This window comes from Ambystoma mexicanum, chromosome 12, assembly GCF_040938575.1.
Source record: "Ambystoma mexicanum isolate Mex_15411 chromosome 12, UKY_AmexF1_1, whole genome shotgun sequence".
Classification (NCBI taxonomy): Eukaryota; Metazoa; Chordata; class Amphibia; order Caudata; family Ambystomatidae; genus Ambystoma; species Ambystoma mexicanum.
Window position 1 is genome coordinate 801,751,409 of NC_090936.1, and position 21,234 is coordinate 801,772,642.

Consider the following 21,234-nt stretch of genomic DNA (forward strand, 5'->3'; position numbering starts at 1 on the left):
CTCTAGTACACAAGAAGGGATCCAAACAGATTGGAAACACAAGCAAATTGTAAACCTCCTTGTCCAATTTTGGTAACGTGGATGCAACGGCAGGCTTATCTCTGCAAGGTCATGGATCGTTGGTTAGTTGAAACACAGGAAAAATACAATTATCACCTAATGATAAAAAGGACTCTCCAGTCAAGGTTGAATACACATATCTACTTAATTATTATTCAACAAATAGTTCTAGCGCACTGCAAAATGCAGACCAACCTGTAAAAGAATGTAGAGGACAGACAGTTTAAGAAGGAAAGGGGATGCACTCCGGATATTGACAGGAGGGTAGTCGGAAAAGTAATTAATCGCAATAGTTCTTGGATACTTGGTTTCAGCACAAAGGGAGCAATGGGTGATAAAATGTCACTAGGGGCCTTCGAAAAAGGACCAGGGCGACAGAACTACAATGTACCTTGTGCTTGTAGAAGTTCTTGGTGTTCGAAAGAGTCGAGTCGGTTTCAGGGTGCTTTGCAGCTTCTGTGACAAAGTTCAATATGGGAGACAGCTGCGGGTATCAGGCGGCAGGCAGTTCGGCGAGTGAGGCCGGACGTACAGTTGCAGGCTGGCCTACACAGCGGCTCAGGGTCAGGAATTGTTGTCTCAGTCTTGGTTGGTGGGTCTGAAGTACTGGTCGAGGCGTCTCAGACAACATTACTGACTGCGGGGTGACAACAGTCAGTGGTGCAGTCAATTGCAGCTCGAGGGGCTGGACTGGCTGGAAAAGGTCCTTTCAGGCAGATGCTCGTTGATGCTTGTTATTGCACTCCTTCTAGCTTCTTCACTGGGCTCATGTCGTCCTTTAAGGTAGACGGCCCAAAGCTGAAGAGAGTGTTGCAGGCAACAGACTTGACCTTTTTTTGGTTCAGAGACTCTCTGGCACTTCCCACCTAGGAAGCTTGCTTGCAGAGCCTAGCAGGGCATGCCCTGTAGTGGATAGGCACCGGTTCTGGAGCTTGCTTCCCTCTTTGGAATTCCTGGCCTTTCTTCACTGGCAGAAGCTGTAAGGCAGACTGTACCTTCAGCCAGGGTCCAAATCAGTTCTTCTTGTTACTCCTTGTTACTCCTTGCAAAGTCTTCAGATGATCTGCCAACCCTCTCTTAAAGCCAAATGGGCCCCAAAGATTGGTGTAGGCTAAGCCTGCCTTAATGGAGCAATCTTGGGTCCACACCAACAATCTCTTGTTATGTGTTAGGTCATAACCAGGGTGCTTTGCAGCAGGAAAGGTTAAGGGGTGAAAACATGTACTACTAAGTCCCACACATCTTTGTATCTGTTGTGGATCAAATGGTCTCTCTGGTTAATACTACAAACACATGTACCAGGCATGACACTTCACTGCTATTGATACTGAGGGGTGGGAGCTGGCTTCAGGTTGACACAGTGCATATCTAAGGTTGTTGGGGGTTTTCCTGTCTTTTGTTAGCTTCTGCAGCTATGCCCCATATGAGCCTGTTTGACGTATACTATACGTATAAGTATGCTAATTATGCATAATTGCTGCCATTATTCTGTAGGGCCAACAAAGGATAGGGCCGATACATGGAGCCTTTGATATTTAATTAGGCAGGCCATGGCAGGGGGAAGGTTTTGCCCTCCCCCTTTTGAGATGCCTTGATGTACTCCTAGGTGGCACATTCCAACTAAATTTGACAGGGGGACTGCGCCTGTATGCTGTGTCAACCCAGAGTACACATGTCTATGTGTTTGTCTTGCGGTGAGTATAGGAAGGTGTGAGGATTAGCCCCAGACTTTTTCCAGAGGTTAATATACCATCATTCAATTTCATATAACATTTCATAAAAGCCCAGGCAAATGTGCACCCACCGTGCAGATTATTGAATTCCTCATACATGTAGTGCCACTTCAGAGACCCCACTCTTTGTTGAAGGACGATCATGTATGTCCAGTGCCACTTCAAGAATATTACCCTTGTAACTCTGACACAAGGAAACACGCCTGGAGAGCCAAACCTGACCTAGAGATTTGCATGGGAAAGAGTTGATTAGAAAACTAGGAGTATAAATGCTGGTTTGACATTCTTCCATATGGGCTCGAACCTCTGTGTAAAGTATGGGAAGGAGCTTGTATGTTCATCTTTGGCGCATCTGAACTGTTTCATTCCATATCACTTGGGAATTTAGTGTAGGGTGACAACTAGTCGAACATAATTGGCATCCCTTAATCTCTTTTACTCTACGACCTTTGTCCCTGTTGCATTTTTACTCCTGGATTCCCCCCTCAATCTCACCTAATATTTCCAGCTGTTGAGCTAAATGACATAGTGGTAGATCTACATCTATGAGCAACTTCCTGATTTAATATTGCATACTTCACAAGGGGTAGACTTTTTATGGGAGATAATTAAAACATGTATCATGAATGGTGTACCTCACATGGTAAAAAGGACCTGACGCATCACATTATCAATGATTAATGGGAATTTAAGGTCCTTCTTCCATGCAATTTCAAACACTGATATTATAAAAGATGGACTAATTTATATACACCGTTTACGATTTTGTGCTAGGATGCTGCTTCTGCGGTGTCTGTATGGCTGCAGCAGATGCCTTTGCATGTCAACTGTTCGATGCACAGGCATATTGTGAAATAACCTGAGTTTCCTTTAGGACAGCCCACCTCCAAGTAGCGCACTGGCGTGATCTTTTTGCCTCTGGCTATCTCAAAACTACATTCATTTTACAGTAAGGGCTGACATAGTTAACATGTTGGAAAAACTGTTTAATAGACTGAAACTAATTTCTAAGTAACTGAACAGATACAAGGGACTCACCGTTTTGGCAGGTGCTGCAAGGGTTTCCATCTCCTCATGTGTCAGCCACACATTACCTGAGGGCTATTGGCAATGACCGAAGCGATGGAGGTAGGGTCCATATGTAAGCAGTGTTAAAGAAGAAAGGCAGCACCACTGTAAGTTAACAGCGTATGGCATCATAATCAGCACAACGATAGACATAGTCCAAGTGAAAGAATGGCCATGCTTTTCAATACAGTTTGTACATGTAGTTCACAAAATTACTGCCATTTCCTCCAAGTCAATATTTATTTTTGCTTACATTGTAAGTGATCAGGAAGGACGCATCAGTCACCACACACTTATACAACATGCATACACTGATTTTTATACAATGTGACTTTACACGATGCCATTTACCAAGATGCCTCACATTAATGAATGATCTCAGACATGCATTCATTCAAACTGAAATTACAATCAAAAAGGTGTGTGACTTTAATATCACATCAATGCACAGCAATAGATCAACCTTAAACGTCAAGACATAACCCGTGGGGGGTCAAAAACCGTTTGTATCATTCAGATGGCCCCGATAACATTTGGTAAATGACAAAGGGCTATTTCATAGCTATTTAGTTTTCATTGTGAATGCAAGTGATCATACAATAATTCATAAATCTGTTATTTTCAATGTTGCTATATTCACAGTCAACGTTCAATTAAATGCATATTACATCTCTAAGGCAAAGCTGTGCAGCCAATACTAAGACACTGAATAAAGGATTACATTTGACTAACATATGCGCTTTCATACTTTCCAATAAACCTGAAAGTTATTAATTACATACAGGATTCGAATGCATTCAGGCAACATTCAATAGTTTCATCAAAGTTGAACATTTCCGGTCAGGTGCTCTTTGGTTTAAATTCCATTATAAGCCTTCATTATATCAAACAATTCTGTCTATGCACATTTTAGGAACGATCATATAAGAAGGATAATTCTCAGACATATTGGGCCTCATTACAAGGTTGGAGGCCATGGCGACTCCCTTACCGCATACCGGGTCCGGGTTCACAAAATAGGGACTTACTGGTTCATTCCAACCTTGGAGGACCCGGTAAGTCCCCATTCAGAGAACCATTGCCCATTCCCATTCGAGCCCCCATAGGGCTCAATGGGAATGGGGATGGAGCTAATAATGGGCCTGCTAATAGCGCCCATTGCGGGACCCGCTAAGGGACCTCGGAATATGGAGGTAAGGGATTACCGGCACTGGCACCCTTACCGGTGCCGGTAATCCCTTACCTCCAACCTCATAATGAGGCCCATTGTCAGGATTCCCACAGACGTTGATGAGAATTGCCGTAACAGATTCTTCACTCAACCACCTACCAGGAGCTAGAGGCATACACAGCCAGGTGATGGAAGGAATGATAGGAAGAAAATATCCACACAAAAAAGTGATGAATGGAAATCTTTGACTTGATTGACATTCTAGCCCTTCCTAAAGGCATGAATAAGCCTATCATTTTATTTACAATAACATCACTAAAGGAAGTGTTCTTAATTTACTCGTCTAGAACATAGCTGGGTTGGCAAGTAGACTAGAACTCCCATAATGGTTTTTTTATTTAAAAAAAAAAAAAAACACCACATTGACATTATTTGTCTTCAGGAAACATGGTCACTAGATCTGGACTTTCTCTCTGCATATCTGACGTGTTTCGTTCCAGAAACTAAGTGGGCTCATGGTCACACGCACCAGAGACTTTGAATCTGAATGCTGGCTGATAGCTTCCAAGCACACTATTTTTCTTTGCCAGATCCCAGATAATTCACAGATTTCAGCTAATTCAAGTTCCAACTTCCAACTATCTCTACTAAATGATTATTTAGGACCTGTCTGGAACTCAATAATCTGTCTTCACAATATGCTTATTCCAGTGGCCGATCAATTATCTGATAAGGTGACATTTAATCACATCACTGATGGGAAAAAGACTCAGATTTTGATAAAAAACATATGAGATTAAGATGAAGATTGGGCAATTTCTGCTCCCATGTATCCAAATAACCACTGTGAACATATAAGGATGCTTTGCCTCTTGCAGCATGTTTACACCAAGCAGATGTTCAGCCGTGTAATAGCCACTTTAAGAGATCGCCCAGCAAGGCCAAAATGTCGATTGCGCACAATATCTAGTTTCATATATTCTATCCTGCTCCATGTAAATTGCTGGTGTTTGCCTCAGGAATTCTCTAATATTGACAAATTGGAAAGTGACCATGATCCTCTTCATATATCTTTGATAGATGTAGTGGAGTAACTGTTTCCAAATGCCGCTCTAGCCAATATTATTCATCAGATGAAGTGGGAATCCATCGATGTGGAGTATGTGTGCCTGGCACTTTAAAGGGAACTGATTGCAGTTTCGTAAGCATTGATTGCAACTGATATCCCTTCTCCATGTTGCCTGTCTATGATCTACAGATTGTAAAGATTGCAACCTTTGTTAGACACGTGTTTATTTTGTTTAGTTTAGTTTAGTTTATTCATTTGTATTGCGCACCAGACCCGTGGGTATGAGGGCGCAGGAGCAACAAGGTTATTCACAGCTTGGTTACACGTTACTATGCATTACGGTGTTACAAAAAGACAAAAGGGGCAAAAACTTACAAGAATATACAAGTTACAATGAGACAAATAGTTTACAGATTTACAGGCAAGCAAAAAAGCATGTAGTTTACAAGATTACAAATCAGCATACTATATGGTATGTAGCAGTGAGTTGGGCAGTAGTATTAGTGGTCCTTGTTCTTTATCCACTGGATGTAGTTCCGCCTAAAGTGTGTGTAAGTTTGGGGTGTTCTGAGGGGGGGTGGGAGGGAGTTCCAGTGTTGGGCAGCTTTCACCTGGAAGCTGTTGCCACCCATTTTGGTGCGTTTGAACCTGGGCACTGTGAGCAGATTTGCGTTAGAAGTTCTGGTGGGTCTGTTGGGGGTGTGTTTGCTTATTCTATCGGCTAGATAGCGTGGGGCGGCGTTATTGAGGCATTTGTGTGTTAGGGAGGCTATTTTAAGCAGGATTTTGTCTGTGGTGCTCAGCCAGTTATGGGTTCTTCTAATGTTGGATATGTGTTCTCTCCTGGGGAGGCTGAGCGCTGCTCTAAGAGCGTTGTTCTGTAGTGTCTGGATTTTGTTGGTAACTTGCTTGCTGGCTCCTACGTAGAGGGCATTACAGTAGTCCAGTTTTGATAATACGAGGGCTCTGGCTAGCGTAATGCAGCTCTGGGTGGATAGAAAGGGTTTGACTGCTCTTATCAGCTTACATGTGTAGGCTGTGGAGGATGCCATGGAGCTAATCTGTTTATGGAAGGAGAGGGATGAGTCAATGTATATTCCTAAGGTTTTCACTTCTTTGGCTACCTTGATCGTGTTCCCGTCTATAATGAAGTTGGCCTAATTGTGGTCTAGTTTGGTTAGGTTTGCAGTGGACCCTAGGATGATGAGTTCAGTCTTGTCATCATTCAGGCATATACTGTGCGAGGCCATCCATGCCTGGATGATGAGGTACACCCTGTTCACCAAGGCCAAATCATGGTTGTAATCTCCCGTCAACGGGATGAGGATCTGTGTATCATCGGCATAGTTAGTGTAGGTCATACCCAGGGCATCTAGATCATCAAACAAGGGCTTTGTGAACACGATGTACAGTGTAGGGGAGACGCAAGAGCCCACATGTGATGGGGATGGGGTCGGCGGCAGCAGAGGTAGAGAAGACACGCATGGATCTGTTGCTGAGGAATGACTCAATCCAGCCGATGGCTTCTTGGGAAAAGTGGGCAGCTGAATCCAGGTGATTGCATAAGATTTTGTGATCGACTAGATCGATTACTGCAGAGAGGTCCAGGAGAAGTAATAAAGCAGTTTTCCCATTATCTCTGAGGGTGTCAATTTGAGCCTTCAGATCAATAAGAGCCGTTTCTGTCCCGTGTTGGGGTCTGAAGCCTGATTGTCGGATCCCTAGGAGGTAGTTTGTTTCAAGGTGTTTTTGGATTTGTAGGTATGCTGTCTTGTCTAGTATCTTGAGTAGGAATGGGACGGTGGTAATGGGTCTGTAGTTGGTGGGAATGGAGGGGTCAAGAGAGGGTTTTTTGAGGATGGGTAGGACCCAGGACTCTTTGAGGTTGCTGGGGACTGTACCTGAAGAGAAGGAGGCGTTGATGAGTCTAGTGATGAATGGCGAGAGGTCTCTTGCCGCATCTTTAATGATTTGTGGGGGGCAGAGATCGCCCTGACAGTTGGGTGGTTTTAGGTTGAGAATTATTTTTTCCACTTCTAAAGTGGAGACTCTGGAGAAGCTGAAGCGAGCGGGGTTGGGTGGGGGGTGTGGGGGTGAGGGGTGAGGGGTGGAGTTGGTGGGGTTAGATGGTTTGGCTATGGATTCTTTCTTATTTTTAATTTTGATTTGTAGGACTGTGATTTTATTATTGAGGGCATTTTGGACACTAGTGCACCATTGTTTATCCTTCACGCAGGTGTCTGGAGTTAGCACTGGTCTTTCCAATTCATTGATGATCGTAAACAGCTCTTTGGAGCTGGAATTGGCTTGTGCAATTCTCTGATTATAGGATTCTTGTTTGGCAGCTATGATTTCTTTTTTGTAGTTGGACGTTATTTTATTCAGGATTGTCTTGTTATGGTCTGTGGGAGACTGTCTCCGGGATTGTTCCATTTTGCGTTTTTCCAGTGTGAGCACTTTAAGGTGGCTGGAGAACCATTGGTTAAGGTGCTTTTTCGGTTTGCACTTACTTAGTTTGAGTGGTGCAATGGAGTCTAATGCTGTGCGCATGGATTTGTTGTAGCCTTCAACTAGGTCGTGGGGGTTGGAAGTGGCAGGGAATTGGTTGAGCGATGGGAGGATGTGGGGGATCAATTTTTCCACAGTGATATTTTTCTTACTTCTCGTGGGATGGCTGAGGCTAGAACATTGTTGGTGATGGGGCTCGAGGCTTCAAGGGAGAAGGAAATGAGATGGTGGTCAGACCAGGATTGAGGGGAGTTATTAGTGATGGATGCCGAGCAGTTATGTTCTGCTATCCAATCAATGGTTCTCCCTTTGTTATGGGTGGGGCTAGGTACTTTTTGTGTGAAGCCTAGTTCAGACAGAGTGTAATTGATCAGGGTGGCCTGGTGGTCTTTAGGGTCTCTGTAGCCTAGGTTGAAGTCCCCCAGGATGAGACACTGGGAGGAGTTTTTTAAGTTGTTGGTGAGGGTGACGCTGAGGTCTTCCTCGAAGGATCCTAGGGGTCCAGGTGGTCTGTAAAGTAGGTGAATGGATATCGTTTGGGACTTGGCAGTGGGCAGTTTAGCTGTGAGTGATTCACATGATGGGAGGTGACTAGCTGAGTCAAGAATAATGTTCAGGTGGGTTTTGGCTATTATGGCCAGGCCTCCGCCTCTAGAATCTGTTCTATCCACTCGGATGATGGTGTAGTCATTGGGGATGGCTAGCGAGAGGGCTGGGCCGGCAGCCACATGGAGCCAGGACTCAGTTATGGCGAAAAAATCTAAGTCTTCAGCTAGAATGAGGTCTGCTATGTCTGTAGCATGTGCAATTATGGAGCGTGCGTTGATAAGGGCACCTTTTATGGATGGGGTGGTGGGCTTGGTGGGGGTGGTCGCAATGTTATGCGCTTTGTCTTTGGTCGTAGTATTAGGAGGGCTGGGTTTGAGTCCTTTCAACGTAAGGTTGGCACATGTGCTGATGGAAGAGGAGGGGTTGGTTAGTTTGGATTTGGTGGAGTCCCTGACTCAGGGCTCGTATATTTTCGGCAGTCTGGACCGTAATCTGGTGTTTCTTTCAGAAAGGCACAGTGGGATGACTAGGGTAAGCATGGCTATGGCGTGTGGTTCTGTGGGAGGGGCTGAAATGGTGCCTAGGGCGACCCTGCTGAAGGTGGTGCTAGGCGAGCATGCAGAGTTGATAGTGTAGAGGATGATTCTCAGCAGTATGGAGTAAATACCTGGGATGAACATTTTGTTGGTAGAGGGTGGGTAGGGGGTGCCTAGGTTCCGAGATCATATATGGGGCAAAATGCAGTGTGCAGGCAAATAGTACCAACTGAGGCAGTCTGTCTAGATTCAGCAGTCGTAAGGTAGGGCAAAATGCAGTGTGCAGGCAAATAGTACTAACTGAGGCAGTCTGTCTATTAAAACAAGAAACACTATGAAATGTTTAGCTTGGTTTGATGTTGAGAGGCATGCTATTAACTCTAACTTAATAACCAAAATTAAACATGCTTTATAGAATGTGAGGTAATATGTTCACAGTTGAATAAAAGAAAGGGTATAACGCTGTCCTTCAGAGGAAGATGAAAGCTAGGGAGGAACACAACTTGGATTCATTGATGACTGCAGTCTATCATGGGTAACTTGGAGGATTGTCACATAAAAGACCACCTCAGATGTGTCTTTCTTAAAGCATAACATCGACAAAGCAAATTGGTACAACTACTTCACAAACTTAAATGCTTCATCTGACAAACAAGTCAATGCTGTTTTTGCGTCACTAGGAAGAGAGACTTCCCTTTTTATTACCCTTATTGTAGTAGTTATAGCTATTAAAGAACCATCAAGAAGCAAAGTCTAGAGGTCATAAATTAATCCCAGTGGATCTATATCACAGGGAACTGAGATAATGGTATACGCACTATAAATATGTATTTTCAATGCTATGAGAATCTATAGAGAAATGCCTCCTGGTTGCAAGATGTTAGAGATAGTGCCAATTTATAAAAAGTGAATAGATCATCACCGACAAATTATGGACACATTTTGCTTCTCAATAGTTTAGGGACAATTTTAAGCAAAGTGCTTTTTAAGAAATTGGAAAAATGGGTTAGAGCAGTAAATGCCATCTCCAATCTCCAAGCAGGTTTTGTTTGAGGGATTGGCACAAAAGACCATCAGGGTAATTCATAGAATTTCGCAGAAAAGTGTCGCAAGCGGCTGGCGCAGAGTGTCCGCGTGCGATTGTCTGCGCCAGGCACGTGCGCTAAAACCGATTTCCGCGCACAGCGTATTCATGGATTTTAGGCTCCCAAACCAGCCGTGGCGCAGAGTATCGCAGCGACCCTGCAGCAGCGCCAGTAACGCCCCCAAGAACGCCCTCGCGCAAGGAAAAGCCATCAAAATCGCTAAATCATCGCAAAGGGCTGCGCTAACCCTGGACCAGTTTACAGGGCTGCCAAACAAGGAACGCAAAGCGGGTAACGTTCATATCAGGGGTACGGGGGAAGTTTTACACGCGATTAGCCAGAGTACGTGTATTACAGGGGTACGCGGGCAGTTTTACACGCGATTGCCCAGGGTACGTGTATTACAGGGGTACGCGTGAAGTCTCACACACGATTAGCCAGGGCACGTGTATTACAGGGGTACGCGGGAATTATCAAATGCGATTTGGCTGGGTACGTGTATTAATGGGGTACACGGGAAGTTCTACACGCGATTTGTCTGGGTACATGTATAACAGGGGTGCGCGGGAATTATCACACGTGATTTGGCCAGGTACGTGTATTACAGGGGTGCGCGGGAATTATCACACACGATTTGGCTGGGTACGTGTATTACAGGGGTGTGTGGGAAGTTACACACGCGATTAGGCTGGGTGGGTCCTCACAGGTGTTCCCTGTACACCCTCCACGGCCCCTGCAGGCAGCCCACAAAACAGGGGACTACCCTGCACACCTGCTCATGTCCCCTTGCACCCCCACCCCCCAGCAACCAGGGGCAGCCTCCACCAGGCCCCCACCCATGTCTCCCACCACCCCCACCCCCCAGCAGTGCAGGGGCAGCCTCCACCAGGCCCCCACCCATGTCTCCCACCACCCCCACCCCCCAGCAGTGCAGGGGCAGCCTCCACCAGGCCCCCACTCATGTCCCCTTGCACCCCCACCCCCCAGCAACCAGGGGCAGCCTCCACCAGGCCCCCACCCATGTCTCCCACCACCCCCACCCCCCAGCAGTGCAGGGGCAGCCTCCACCAGGTCCCCACTCATGTCTCCCACCACCCCCACCCCTCAGCCACCAGGGGCAGCCTCCACCAGGCCCCCACACATGTCCAACCCATGTCTCCCACCACCCCCACCCCCCAGCCACCAGGGGCACACTCCACCAGGCCCCCACCCATGTCACCCACCGCCCCCACCCCCCAGCAGTGCAGGTGCAGCCTCCACCAGGCCCCCACCCATGTCTCCCACCACCCCCACCCCCCAGCCACCAGGGGCACCCTCCACCAGGCCCCCACTCATGTCCCCTTGCACCCCCACCCCCCAGCAACCAGGGGCAGCCTCCACCAGGCCCCCACCCATGTCTCCCACCACCCCCACCCCCCAGCAGTGCAGGGGCAGCCTCCACCAGGCCCCCACCCATGTCTCCCACCACCCCCACCCCCCAGCAGTGCAGGGGCAGCCTCCACCAGGCCCCCACTCATGTCCCCTTGCACCCCCACCCCCCAGCAGTGCAGGGGCAGCCTCCACCAGGCCCCCACCCATGTCCAACCCATGTCTCCCACCACCCCCACCCCCCAGCCACCAGGGGCACCCTCCACCAGGCCCCCACCCATGTCACCCACCACCCCCACCCCCCAGCATCCAGGGGCAGCCTCCACCAGGCCCCCACTCATGTCCCCTTGCACCCCCACCCCCCAGCAACCAGGGGCAGCCTCCACCAGGCCCCCACCCATGTCACCCACCACCCCCACCCCCCAGCATCCAGGGGCAGCCTCCACCAGGCCCCCACTCATGTCCCCTTGCACCCCCACCCCCCAGCAACCAGGGGCAGCCTCCACCAGGCCCCCACCCATGTCTCCCACCACCCCCACCCCCCAGCAGTGCAGGGGCAGCCTCCACCAGGCCCCCACTCATGTCCCCTTGCACCCCCACCCCCCAGCAGTGCAGGGGCACCCTCCACCAGGCCCCCACCCATGTCTCCCACCACCCCCATCCCCCAGCAGTGCAGGGGCAGCCTCCACCAGGCCCCCACTCATGTCCCCTTGCACCCCCACCCCCCAGCAACCAGGGGCAGCCTCCACCAGGCCCCCACCCATGTCACCCACCACCCCCACCCCCCAGCATCCAGGGGCAGCCTCCACCAGGCCCCCACTCATGTCCCCTTGCACCCCCACCCCCCAGCAACCAGGGGCAGCCTCCACCAGGCCCCCACCCATGTCTCCCACCACCCCCACCCCCCAGCAGTGCAGGGGCAGCCTCCACCAGGCCCCCACTCATGTCCCCTTGCACCCCCACCCCCCAGCAGTGCAGGGGCACCCTCCACCAGGCCCCCACCCATGTCTCCCACCACCCCCACCCCCCAGCAGTGCAGGGGCAGCCTCCACCAGGCCCCCACCCATGTCTCCCACCACCCCCACCCCCCAGCCACCAGGGGCAGCCTCCACCACGACACCAACTTCCCTGGCACTGAAGCTGGTGCCCCTCTGCCTCCTTGGCCGGGGGTTGGCACTGGTGCCACCTGTTGTAGTGGCCGACATGGCAACCCCAGAGGCAGGAGTGGGTGGGCAACTGGGTCCTGGGGCAGGGCTGTGGGGCGACGGAAAAGCAGTCGGGAGCCTTAGGTTCCAGCAGGGGTGGTCACAGCAACAGCACCCCTGGCTGATGTGCAGGCAGCAAATGGCAGGGCACGTGGCCAGCAGGCAGTCAGGCAGCAGCAGATGGCAGGTGGGAGCGTGCTCAGGGCTCTGGGGGGCAGTAATTTGGCCCCCTGGGCAGGAGCGTGGTCTTCCGTGTGTGAACGCGTGGCCAGCTTGATACGAGTGATTTGGCACGCGAAAATCAAACACGTCTGCGTGTAAATCGACGTGCACGCGTAGGAAAATGTTGCGTGACACGTCTGAGTGTCAAAGCGTGTAATAGTTGAAAAAGGACCTACACGCAGAAGTGACAAAGCGTGTGATTGGTGAAAAAGGACCTACACGCAGAAGTGACAAAGCGTGTGATTGGTGAAAAAGGACCTACACGCAGAAGTGACAAAGCGTGTGATTGGTGAAAAAGGACCTACACGCAGAAGTGACAAAGCGTGTGATTGGTGGCAATGGCCCTAGCACGTACACGCCGCGTAAGTTACGCTGTACGTGTGGGCCTGTATATAAGGTACGTGTAGAACACCATTTCCTTGTACGTGCTTTTCGTGGAGAGCGAGTGGGTGAATTCTGTACTTCTTGTCGTTTCACACGCGATTTACTTCACAGCGTTTCCAGTTCGTACTCCCTGTTACCTCTGACAGCTTTTTCTCTTTTTTCTCTTGTACTGGTTTACCTGGGCCTGTTCCCTCAAACAGTATCCCCTTCTACTGTTGTCCTGTCTCCTCAGACAGCGTACAAATCTTCTTTTGGCGGGGGTGTTGCCAACCAAACACGCTCATTTTTCACGCTCTTTTACCTGGCAGATGGTGACTCACGCACGTATCTAACTTCTGTGCTTGCCCCGTGTGTAGCCTGCCCCTTCAGAGGTCATTCTAGGCTGCGTGTGACACGCATACGTTCATTCTTGTATTACTGGGTGCCACAGCGTAGTGCAGGTTTTTCTTTCTGCACACGTGGTCTAGGAGGGGTTGCGTGCACGTCATCTCCCATTTTTGGGCCTCCTGTGCGTTGCGTGACCCGTCATCTTTCCCCAGGGGTTACATTCAGCCTTGCTAGAGCACTAGGGTACAATTACCATCTGGTACCCAACCCCTTTGACCCCCAATTGCCCAGGACAATAGTCTACATCCACTCCCATACGCACATTAATATCAGTGCCATGGCTGGGAGGCGAGGATTCCGTAAGGGTGGCAAAGGTGGAAGAGCCACAAGTGGTGGCCGTGGTGGATCCGGTAGGGGACGTGGTCGTAACTTGCAGGGTGAGCCTGTTCCCCCATGTGTGGAGGACCAGTCAAGGGCACCCATAATCCCCCCCCCTCCCGTTGAGGCTGATGTGGCTGACACCATCCATGCTCAGCCCTTGTTGGACCAGCCCATTGTGGCACCAGACCTGGCTGACTCCATGGCTGACTTCCAGGTCAACAGGGCTACGACACGTGCGCTGGTGCACGTTGATGCCATCATGCCACGTGGATCTGGGGCAGCAAGGTCATCTGCTGCCCCAAGTAGGCAGGGCGGAGAGGCTGCAGGGGCAGCTGCGGCTCCATCCACCCCAGCTCTCACACACCCAGCCAGGACAGTGTCGGTCCTAGTCCATCCTGCTGACATTCCCCCTGACACCATTACACTAGAGCCAATGCCTGCACCAACTCCCATGCTGAGTGTGCAATCCCACACACCTGATACAGAGCCCACCAGGGCTCCTGCCCCTAGTGTCAAGAGCGGTGCAGGACACTCAGGATCACCACCACCTTCCAAGCGGAAGAGGAAGAGTGCTCGTCCGGCCCAGGCTGATGCCCCAGACACGGCTACACAGTCCGGCCCGTCCAGGAAGCCCAGCTTCACGGATGACGAACTGAATGCACTTGTCGAGTATGTGTCCGGACATGATAACGAGATGGTCATTGTTGCAGGATCCAAGACCACACCTGCACAACGCCAGGCACACTGGCAGACCGTTGCGGACATCGTAAGTGCCCTTGGAATCGTGAGGCGCACAGCCAATGATTGCTATAAGCGCTGGAATGACCTAAAGCGCAGGGCAAAGAAGAAGCTGGCCTCAAGTCATGCCGCAACTCTAGTGACTGGAGGTGGGTCTCCAGTATTAGACATGGAACTCACTCCACATGAGTCAGTCGCTGGGACCTACGTCACGGAGGAACAGATCCAAGGCGTGGGAGATCTGCCTGATTACGAGGCATTGTCCGGTGAGTGCACATGCATGTGTGTGTCATCCATGTGCATGGTGTGTGTGTGAGGGCATCTGTTTGTGTGCCAGGTGAGAGTGTGTGCGCCTGAGTCGTATGGGTCAGCCATGTGCTTCATGCAATACATCCTGCGCAGCTGCATTTGGCCATTGCAGTATCCCTTCTGCCAACAGTAGACATCTAGCCCAACAGCACCCCAGTTGCCCTTGTAGTGTCACCTTGCCACAACATTGTTGCTTATTTCTCTATGTTCAATCAGACAGATTGTTTGCATTCCACCACTTATACTAGGCATTCCTCAGTCCTCTGGTCACATGTCTGGCATGGCTATGGTAAAGTGGAGTGACTTTGTTACCTGGATATCATATGTTCACACATGTCCCTGTGCAATTGGACCATATTGGACTGGCAGCTCCAGGTGAAAAATCAGACCTGTTTGAATTAGAAAAGCTATTGCATGCGGGAACTGGACTGAATGAATAAGTGCTGCCCTCCTCTCCAACTACACTCAATAGCAATGGTACATGCCAGCTGTGTGATGGCATGTGTGTGTCACCTGGCAATCACAGGCCAATGTGTGATGCCACTGCCAGGCAGCATGCACAAAATGTGTTCATCTTCCATCTTTGTGTCATGAGTGTGTGCCATTTGCCTGCCCTTCATACGCAGTGAGGGTGCATGCATGGGAGGGTCTTAGTCATGTGGGACATGTGTCAATCAAGTACTGGTTCTCTTGCTTCTCAGCCCTCATTGTGTGCCATGGTGCTAATGCGTGTTTCCATTTCTTTGTCATTATGTCATTGCAGGGGAAGACGCACCTGATACTGCTGGGGTTGTGGAGATGGTGCAGAGCCAGGAGGGGTCCGAGGGCCGACCAACCACCAGTGAGGGACGTGGTGTGCTGGTGGGTGAGAACCCACAAGTGCTGCAGGTCGTGCTCTCAAGGGGTGTCTCTGGCTGCACCTCCCCCGAGCTGTACTCAGCTGTTGACTCGGATGATCAGACCTACGTGCCGTCGCAGGTGAGTGTTCCAGGGAGGGATTCTGTTCTGTCCCACCCACCTGCACCAGGGTCAGAACCCTCAATGGGGATGTCAGTGTTGGCAGCTAGGCCTTTGGTGGTTACGGATGCAGGGTCACACTCCGCGACATCTGATCCTGTTCCTGGGCCAGCAGATCAGAGAGGGAATGCAGTCCTGCAGCCTCAGGCAGTGCCGGCACAGCAAGGCGCAGTCCGCCTTGCCCCAGACAGGTGTGGTGCCCGCCGACGTGGTGGCCGTACGCCACCTGGCAATACCGCATGGGAGCAATCCATTTACGGTATGGCTACCCAACAGGCAGCATCATCCGAGATGATGGCTCAGGCCATGGATAGGGTGGCCACTTCCATTGTCCCCCCTGAAAGGCTGATGGAGCGACTAGAGCAGGCAACCAACTCCATCTGCCAGTCACACAGGGAGGACATGTTGGCATCCAACAGGGACAGGCGGGCGGCACTGGCGACTCTGCAGGAGGCCATCTCCATAGAGTCCCAGGGCCACAGGGAAGCCCTGAGGCAGGAGCTACATCAACTCAGGACGACTTTTGTTGAGCTTGAGGCTTCAACACACCAAAGGACAGAACAGCAGCTGGAGCGTCTCACCCGTACGCTCTCAGCTGAGATGCAAGCAACAAGGGCGGAGGTCCGGGCATCCCGTGAGTTGTTGCATGGGGACCTCCGCACCCTCATCCTCCAGAACGAGACCTACCACACCCGCATGCTTGCAGCCATGGAGGAACAGAGTAGGGCCTTGTGTGGGCTGCCTCCCATAGTGCAACCACCTCCGGATGCAGCTGCACAGGGTGATAATAGCGACAGCAGTGATACTCCCACAATAGGGTAGCCGTGTGGGCCATGAGCCCATGGAGGTGTTTTTTTTTCCCAGGATCCACACAGGTGGGTTTTGGTGTGCACCCTGACCTCGGACCTCCTGGGTGGCCTCCCCAACCCCCCGGGCCCTTTAATGGCCATTTTTGATTTTTTTTTATTTTTTTTTTTATTTTTATTTTTATTTTTAATTTTATATTTTTCCCAATTTTTTTGGGACAATTTGTTGGCTTCCGTGGTTCCTGTGGGCATACGCTGCATTGTGGCTGGGCACATGCAGGCTTGTCATGTATTAGGTTCAGATGCCTGGGTTTGAGTCACACACACCCCTCCTGCTTCCCGTTTCCATGGGCTTGCAAAGGGTGTGCCCAAGTGACATTGAAGTACATGGTGACATTGGACTCCCACTACATGTGTGGGTAGTCTATTCAATACTGTGTATACATTCCTAGTGCATATTGCTGTTGTGTTGTACACTGCATGTTGCATTGATGTGTAACTCATCATCTGTGTCTGCCTCCCAATTTGCAGGTCCCTACCTCATGTCTACACAAGGCCCTCTAGTCTGGAGATGGGGTCCTTGTTGGCAGCAGTGCACCTACAACTCTACATGGCGCCAACACTGTTCAGTTGGAAGTGGTGGGAGTGCAGGCATTTCCAGGTGGTGAGACTACTGATTTATCACATTAGTGAAGTCATGTCAATGGTAGTACCTGCTCAAGTTTGTTGTTGGTCCTGCATTACAGTGAGTATTTCAGGTGTAGCAAGTTTCAATTGGGGACACTGTACATCGCAACACTTGTCATGTTGTGGGGATTATTTTGTTTACCTGCACATAGCATGACATGACACGGTGTGTTGTGTGGCGGTGCTGGGGATGGGTTGGGTGACATGGCACTGTCCTCTTGTTGCATTTAGCAAGTGGGTATTCATTTTAGCTGCTTGAATGTGTTTCTTCACAACACTGCATTGGTGGTGTGTGTGGGTAGGGATGCACACATTGTAACACTTCCAGGTGAACAATCTCAGGCTGATATGCTTTTCACGGTTGAATCTCCAGACATTCAGGATCAGTGTCAGGTTGAGTCATCATTGACTGTCAGATGGAATGTGCCAGGCCAGTGTGCAGTCCACAGGGGTGTGATTACTATGTGAAGTAATTAGCCACTAGCTGTGTACGGGCTGCCTCCCCCCGTGCCCTTCCCCCTCCCATGCGCAGCGGCTGTGCATGTGGTTGGGGATGTGGGGCCACCACCATGTCCACGGCCAGGCCCCGGCGTGTTGCAACGTTGTGCAGGACACATGCTGCCACTATGATCCTGCACACTACTGGGGGAGCGTATAACAGCTGCCCGCCAGAACGGTCAAGGGAGCGAAAGCGTGACTTTAGCACTCCGAATGTGCGCTCCACTATGCCCCGGGTTGTAATGTGGGCTGTGTTATATCTTACCTCGGGTGGCGTGGTGGGGTTCCGAATTGGCGTCATCATGTGGGGGCTGAGAGGGTAGGCACTGTCCCCTGTGGAGGTGGTGATTGGTATCATTGGTGGGGTTGTGACCTTGCTCAGTATCCAACATGCATGCATGTGCAGTGGCATACATACTCACCAAGCAGCCATGTATCGCCATGCCGCCCAGCATCTAGGTCCCGGCATAGGGTGGACATTCGGTAAATGAAGCTGTCGTGGGTGGAGCCGGGATAGTTGGCATATACTGAGGTGATGATTCCCTTGGCATTACATACTACCTGCACGTTGATGGAATGCCAGTGCTTGCGGTTCCTATAGATGTGCTCAGATGCCCTGGGGGGACGTAGAGCCACATGGGTGCAGTCGATGGCACCTAGCACTTTGGGGAATCGTGCCACACCGTAAAAATCCAGGGCGGCAGCATGCCTTTCTGCAGGTGTTCTGGGCAGGTATATGTGCCTGCGGACTGATGGGCGTGCAGTGATGATGTTCAAGACCTGGTGTAGGCAGCGTGACTGGGTGGCCTGTGACACCCCACCCACTATGGCACTTGTCCGCTGAAATGATCCAGTGGCTAAGAAGTGCAGTACATTGAGGACCTTCTCCAGGGGGCTGAGTGCTTGGGAGCACAGGGTGGGTGATGTGAGGTCATCCTCCCACTCACTCACCAGGTCCAGTATTATGTGTGGTGGAAACCTGTACCTTCCATTCACCTGGTCATCAGGCATCCCGAAAAGGCTGGTTCTGGGTATGAATATTCTGGCCCTGACTATCCTCCTCCTCCTCCTTTGGTAGCCCACTGCCACTGCTGCTAGGAACGGTATGTTCATCCTGGCGTCTGGCTTGTTATTGTTAAAGTGCGCAAATTCATGCTTTGCGCGTGTTCTAGGCGAGCGTGTGACCCGCGCACCCCTGGAATCCAGTTCCCAGTCCAATATCGTGTGGAAATTCACACGCACAACGGGATACATGTGCGCTGAAGTACTTGCGTGTGTAAGTGCCCGCGCACCCCTGAAATATACGTACATAGGCCAATCGCGTGTACGCGCACTTTTGTCCAATTACACGCGATGACACTCTGACGTGCAGTATTTACACGTGTGCTCCGTCATCACGTGCTGGGTGGGGAACACCCGTGCGGGTCACGTCACATACGCGCTTACGCGCTGAGGGACTCTGGACCAATAGAATCGCGTATGCGTGCTTACGCGCTTACGCGCTAAGGGCCTTTCCTCGGATTTCACGCTGACGTGCCGAATTTTCACGTGCCAAATCACTCCGTATCAAGCTGGCCACGCGCAAACACACGGAAGACCACGCTCCTGCCCAGAAGGCCGAGTTACTGCCCCCCAGTGCCCCGAGCAGCCTCCCACGTGCCATCTGCTGCTGCCTGCCTGCCTGCCTGCCTGCTGCCACCGTGCCCTGCCATTTGGTGCCTGCACATCAGCCATCTGCAGGGGTCCAGTTGCTGTGTCCACCCCTGCTGGAACTGAAGACTCCCGACTGGGATTACATCGCTCCACAGCCCAGCCCCAGGACCCAGTTGCCCACCCACACCTGCCTCTGGGGTTGCCATGTCGGGCACTTCCACATCTGGCACCAGTGGCAACCCCAGGCCAGAGGGGCAGAGGGGCACCAGCTTCACTGCCACCGAAGTTGGTGTCCTGGTGGAGCATGTCCTGGGGCAGTATGATGCCCTCTTTGGATCGTCCCGCGCCAGCAAGGATGGACGGGAGAGGATCTGGGCCGACTGTGTGGTTGCCATCAACGCGGAGGGGGTGGCAACCCGCATCGTCCAGAAGATCAAGAAGCGCTGGGAGGACTTGAGGTCCAGGACCCTTGTGAAGGCCCGGCGCCTCGTGGAGGGGGGCCGGGGCCGCATGAGTTCCATCCAGATGAGGGTCCTGGAACGCGTACACCCAGCGCTCCACGCCCAGATCCTTGAGAGGGAGGCCCGTCTGGAGTTGAGCGGTAAGTGTCCAAGCATTACTGTGTGAGACAGGGCATGTTGCTGTGTGCTGGGTCTATGATACTTGCCTGTATGTGTGCCATAGGCCATATATGCATGTATGTGTGCATGGACATCATGGTAATGCATGTGCAACCAGTGATGTGTGACCCACATGGTTGTTGCATGTGTTCAAATGCCGCATGGGGAGCCCTATGCAGATTTTGAACATGAGAGCATGCCAGTCTCTGTACCGGGACATGGGTGGGGGTGAGGGATGGGTGCTGATGCCAGGTACATATGTGGTAGCCATGTCTGTGTGGCTGACCTGCGTGTCTGTGACTTGTGCATGCCATGGATGCATGACACATGTGTGTGACAATGCACAGATTCAGTGAAGCAGCCAAATTGCCCTTGTATCCGCTGTGTTTGTTGTGTTTGGGGCCAGATGGAGGTGAAGTGTGTGCATGTGAAAGGCATGAGCCATGATGCATGTGAGTTCCATATCATTGAATGTTTCAAGAGTCCATTGGACATGCATGGAAATGTCCATGGCATGCAGCATGCCTGTTACTGTGTGTGTTTTGCCTGGACTGACCCATGTGTTGTGGAGGGACATGATGGAAGTGTACTTTGACAGTGGTGGTCATCTGCTATTGCTTCCTGTCTAGGGGACCATTGTACAGTACCCTGATGCTTGTGTTCTTTGTCTCCCTCTACCCAGCGGCTAGTGAAGAAGAGGGCGGAGACGGCGCTGTGGAGCAAGGCGGCGGGGATGCCCCCATGGCTGCAGCGGAAGGGGTGGGTGAGCCCCCACAGGGGCCTGCTACGGTGGGAGACGGTGAGGAGCCATCCAGGTTGGTGGTTTGCACAGAGGAGGAGGAGGCCGCCACTGGGGCACACATGGGGCCTGGTGGGGGCATCCCTGCTGGTGCAAGTGGTGCAGTCCAGGGCCAGGGGCAGGAGGCAGCACAGGTCACGTGGAGGGGCCTGTGCATGTCGCTGTCCCTGACCCTGTGAGTGCACCACCATGCACCAGCAGGGATGCCCCGTCCCAGGCCCGTCCGCAGGTAGAGGGGATGTCCATGTCACCTGACTCCCCTCCACCTGCGGACGTGGGAACCCCTGGCCGTGTGGAGAAGGTCCTGATTGGGGTCGCGATGCGCACGGCTGTGATTCGTGATGCCGTGCGTGCTTCCCGGGAGGAGCACGCACGTCATCACGAAGTGCACCGTGCCGACGTGGCCCAATTGGGATCGGCCATGTTCGGGGGTTTCCTGCA

The 21,234-nt window shown here is 51.3% G+C and overlaps 1 protein-coding gene across 3 annotated transcripts in view; it reads right to left on the bottom strand.

Moving 5' to 3' along the window:
• PPFIA2 (PTPRF interacting protein alpha 2) overlaps positions 1-21,234 on the bottom strand; it is a 2,558,488-nt gene that overhangs the window by 251,168 nt on the left and 2,286,086 nt on the right. For all 3 annotated transcript variants that reach the window (XM_069629312.1, XM_069629311.1, XM_069629313.1), the window contains one exon: positions 2,832-2,894. In XM_069629312.1, coding sequence (XP_069485413.1) covers positions 2,832-2,894 — 63 coding nt within the window. The remainder of the gene's footprint in view (positions 1-2,831; positions 2,895-21,234) is intronic.